This window comes from Sturnira hondurensis, unplaced genomic scaffold, assembly GCF_014824575.4.
Source record: "Sturnira hondurensis isolate 20B ecotype Veracruz unplaced genomic scaffold, ASM1482457v3 Scaffold0022566, whole genome shotgun sequence".
NCBI lineage: Eukaryota > Metazoa > Chordata > Mammalia > Chiroptera > Phyllostomidae > Sturnira > Sturnira hondurensis.
In genome coordinates, this window is record NW_028095197.1 from 7,351,791 (window position 1) to 7,356,235 (window position 4,445).

Here is a 4,445-nt window from a genome sequence, read left to right on the forward strand (position 1 = left end):
AGCTGCAGCGGCTGCCAAATTTCTCATTGTACTATAATTTGGCTTTTGGAATTTTTATCAAAAGCAGAAGTCAAGACTGTGTCCACCCTTTTTACTTTCTTTCATTTTCAAATTAATTTTTAAAAATTTGATTGGCGTTATTGGGGTGACATTGGTTAATAAAAATCATATAGGTTTCAGGTGTACGATTCTATAATATATCATCTCTATATTGTACTGTGTGTTCACCACCCAAAGTCAGGTCTCTTCCATCACCACTTACCCCCCATTTACCCTCTTCTACCTCCCCCTCCCACTGTCCCTCTGGGAATCGCCGTACTGTTGCCTGTGTCTACGAGGGGTTTTTGTTGTTGTTGTTTTTGCTTCATCCCTTCACCTTTTTCACCAGGCCTGACAAACCCTCCCCCTCTGACAGCTGTCAGTCTGTTTTCTGTATCTACGAGTGTGTTTCTATTTTGTTTGTTTACTGTGTTTATTAGATTCCACACTGTTGGTGGGAATGAAGACTGGTGCGGCCACTGTGGAAAAACGGTATGGAGTTTCCTAAAAAAATTGAAAATGGAACTGCCTTATGACTTGGTGATTCCACCTGTGGGAACATATCCAAAAAACCTGAAACACTAATTCAGAAGAATATATGCATCACTATATTTATAGCTGCATTATTTACCATAGCCAGGGTTTGGAAATAACCTAAGTGCCCATCAGTAGCAGAGTGGGTAAAAAGCTGTGGTACATTTACACCAGGGAATACTCCTCAGCTATAAAAAATGAAAAGCTTACCTTGTGCGAAAGCATGGATGGATCTGGAGAGTATCATGCTAATTGAAATAAGCCAGTCAGAGAAAGACAAATACCACGTGCCCACATATTTACAAACTGCTCATAGAATAACTCCCTCTTGCCATTAACATTGTGAACATTTCATATCATCAAATATCCTTCAAAAAATAAGATTTTAATAAGGCTTCATTATAGTCTATCATTGGACTCCACCAGGTTTTATTTAAACATTCTTCTGAGGTTGGACATTGAGATTCTTACAATTTTGTTGCTATAAATAATGCCACGGTTAATATCCTTGCACATAAATCTTTGTGCCTCTAATGATCTTCTTAGACTTATTCCTAGAAGTAAAGGTGATGATGGGTCAAAGGTTCTGGAAGTTTTTAAGTCGCTTGGTTCATATTCGAACTCACTTTGCAGGAAGTTCATATTAATTTATTCCTATTCCCACCAGCAGAAAGTATATGGCATTACCCACTTCAAAGCATCATCGTTAACAATAGACATTTAAAAAATTATTTGCCCATTTTATGGCTAAAGAATGGCATGCAGTCAGTGGCTTTTCTGATAGTAAATGTGATTCAACCCCCCACAGGATGAGTCCAGACCCCTGTGGTGGCACCAAAGGCCCAGCGGAACGTCTTGGCTGGCAGTCTTCACTCTGGCTCGGTGGAGAGGGTTGAGTGCGGGCTGCGGGGTGCTTCTCTTCCCCGTGCTTCTTCCCCGAAGCAGGAAGAGGGACGGAGGGGAACTGAGGACTCAAGCGAAGGCTGCGCCTCCCTGCATGGAGGCCAAGACTAGCTCTCCCATCATCCAGATGGTGTCACTGAGGCCCCAGGGGCACAGGGAGTGGAGAGGCTCTGAGATTCTGTGCTCTTCTTGGTTCTTCCCGAAGAGCAGTGCTCCCCCCAGCATGCCACCTGCAGAGCCCTCCCTCACTTGGAGGTCCTTCTCCTGCCCCACACCTTCCTGGCGGCCTCCTTCACCTCCTTGTTCCTCAGGCTGTAGATGACAGGGTTCAGCATGGGTGTGACCACGGCGTAGAGGACCGTGAAGACCTCATCAGAGATGTGGGCCTCCTTGCTCTTGGGTTTCATGTACATGAAGATGACAGTGCCGTAGAAAAGCAGCACTACGGCCAGGTGTGCCGAGCAGGTGGAGAAGGCCTTGCGGCGCCCGGCAGCTGAGGGCACCCTCAGGATGGTGGCCAGGATAAGCGTGTAAGACAGGCAGATGAATGTCAGGGGTACAGGCAGCAGCAGAATGGCGCCCACCAGCAGGAAGTCCTCACTGATGGATGTGTCACCGCATGCCAGCTTCAACACTGCCAGGATCTCACAGGTGAAGTGACTGACCACGTGCTGGCCACAGAAGGGCAGCCTCATGGCGATGACTGTCTCAGACACTGACTTGAAGAGACAGAGGGCCCAGGCAGCTCCGGCCAGCAACAAGCAGAGCTGGCGGCTCATGAGCACCGGGTATCTGAGTGGCTGGCAAATGGCCAGGTAGCGGTCGTAGGCCATGATGGCGAGCAGCAGACACTCTGTGGAGCCTGTGGCCAGGCTCAGACACATCTGGATGGCACAGCCAATGAAGGAGATGGTTTTCCAGGCCGACAGGAGGTGGACCAGCATCAGGGGCACAAAGGTGGACGTGTAGCAAATGTCCAGGATTGAGAGGTTGCCCAAGAAGAAGTACATCGGTGTGTGTAGGCGCACGTCCAGCACGCTCACTGCTACGATGGCCATGTTGCCCAGCAGAGTCACCAGGTACATGGCCAAACACAGAGGGAAGAGCAGGTGCTCTATGGCTGGGTAGCCAGAAAATCCTTTCAGAAAGAACTCGGAGGCCTCTGTCCTATTGACCAGCTCCATACTGCGGGGTTCTGGAGAGACACGCGGCTGGGATGGGGTGGGGGCGGCGGGGGGCGGGGGGAGGAAGAGGGTGTGGACGATGAGGAGCCCACAGAGCCTCTTTTGGGAGGAGGCATGCTGCTGGGGTCTTTCCCAGCCCAGACACACTGTCTCCCTGTGACTTTGGGCAATGCTTGGACCTCTAGGCTGCAGTTTATCAATGTGAGAGGTGATCTAAATCGGCATTTCCGTAAGAGAGTGTTAATGGAAAGGTTAGTAAGCAAACTGATAAATCAAACTGAGGCAGCACTGGATTCATCAAAAGCAAACAAAGTGCTTTGCTGCAGGCCTTCTCAGAGCCTTCAGCATGCCGGTGTGATCTGTGACTTTCCCAAAGCAGTGGAGGACGTGCAATCCCCAAACTTATTTGACCCTGGATCTTCCTTTTGCAGAGCACCCACTAACCTACGTCAGATAAATATCCGGTGGGGTGGACCAGAGATCCTCACGTGCACCAGAATGACCTGGAAAGTTTGTTAAAACGCATTTTGCCGTGCTCTTTCCCCAGAGTTTCTGACTTAGTAGGTGTGGGTGGTGCTGCTGCAGCTGGACAAGGTGTCACACTTTGAGAACCAGTGGGCTGGCTGTTCTCTGAGGGTCCTCCTGATTTAAGGAAGCCTCTTGGCCATTGCTTTGCACTGTCCCCACTACGGGAATGCCCCTTGCCTTTATCCCTCAGCCTGCAGAAATCTGACTCATCCCTTCAGCTTAGCTCTGGTCTCCATGCATCCAGCATACCTCGTGCATTACAGTGGAGGGGCTGCTGGCCCCTACGCCTGTCAGTGGGCTTGTCCACCTGTCCCCCACAGGGCTGGCCCCATCAGCTACTGTGCGGGAATTGACCTTCATCATGACTTTTTGAGCTAAAATTTGATGGATGGACCTCTTAACCCAGCCCCAAACCTATTTTCTCCGGGTCTGACCCTGAGCTGCTTTGACCTCATAAATTCCTAGGGCATCGGCATGAAAGGCACCCTGAGTGGTCAACTCGTTGGATCTCCTGTCGTGCAGGGGGAAACCGGTCACAAAGTGGGTCCCTGGAAGAGTGAACGTAGCATCTGGCTCTCCCAACGCTGTGCCACCTACTCCACGCACAGGACACATGTTTGCTTCTGTCAAGCCCCAAATGCAGGTGGTTCCCTTACTGCACTAGATGGATGTCTTTCTCTGAGACCCTCCCTAGGATCCTGTCACCAGCTAAGGAGTATGATTCAATCTTTCCTTAGTGTTTCAGGTACTTGGCATGGTGTCAATAAACCCATGGGACGAGCCTGGGTCTGGGTTGAGCACCAATTCCTGCCAATGTTTCCTTTGCCTGAGACAATTTATTTCTTTTAGTCCTCCCGTGTTGATTCTTACTATAATCAAGAAGTGATTGCATCTGAGTTTCTACCACGTGCCAGACGTGGCTGAATATAAAACATTCCCAGATAGAAACCCTCTCCAATTTCCTTGCCTTGCCCTGTCCTGCCTCTGTTTGCATGCCCCTAGTGACAGGAAGCCCATCACTCCCATTGACATGCTTTTACACAGGGTCCAGAGCTCTGGGCCCTGCTTTGGGGTAAAGAGCTGCTTCTGCAGTAAGGAGTTCTGACTTAGCTCTGGGACTTCAGATAGAGGGTCTTGCCTCAGCTTCATCGTGCATAGAGACATTGTAGCATCAGGGGAGTAGGGGTTTTGAGCTCCCTCCAGGACTCACCCAGGAAACGCTGAGTGTTCCTGGGGAGGCATCCCCCATTTAGCAGT

At 49.7% G+C, this 4,445-nt stretch overlaps 1 protein-coding gene across 1 annotated transcript; it reads right to left on the minus strand.

The window, feature by feature from the left end:
- Nucleotides 1-1,374: 1,374 nt before the first annotated feature.
- On the minus strand, nucleotides 1,375-2,776 carry LOC118979739 (olfactory receptor 13J1-like). The gene is made up of 2 exons (XM_037035953.1): nucleotides 2,742-2,776; nucleotides 1,375-2,697 (listed from the first exon to the last, which is right to left on the minus strand). Exons 1-2 carry the CDS (start codon nucleotides 2,774-2,776, stop codon nucleotides 1,722-1,724), a joined length of 1,011 nt encoding a protein of 336 aa, XP_036891848.1. The 3' UTR covers nucleotides 1,375-1,721.
- Nucleotides 2,777-4,445: the final 1,669 nt, after the last annotated feature.

Excerpts from the sequence above, each read along its gene's own strand:
- LOC118979739 (XM_037035953.1), bottom strand. The coding sequence starts at position 2,776 with ATGCCTCCTCCCAAAAGAGGCTCTGTGGGCTCCTC. Across the intron at positions 2,698-2,741 it reads AGAGGCTCTGTGGGCTCCTC|CCCATCCCAGCCGCGTGTCT; the intron begins ATCGTCCACACC and ends CGCCGCCCCCAC.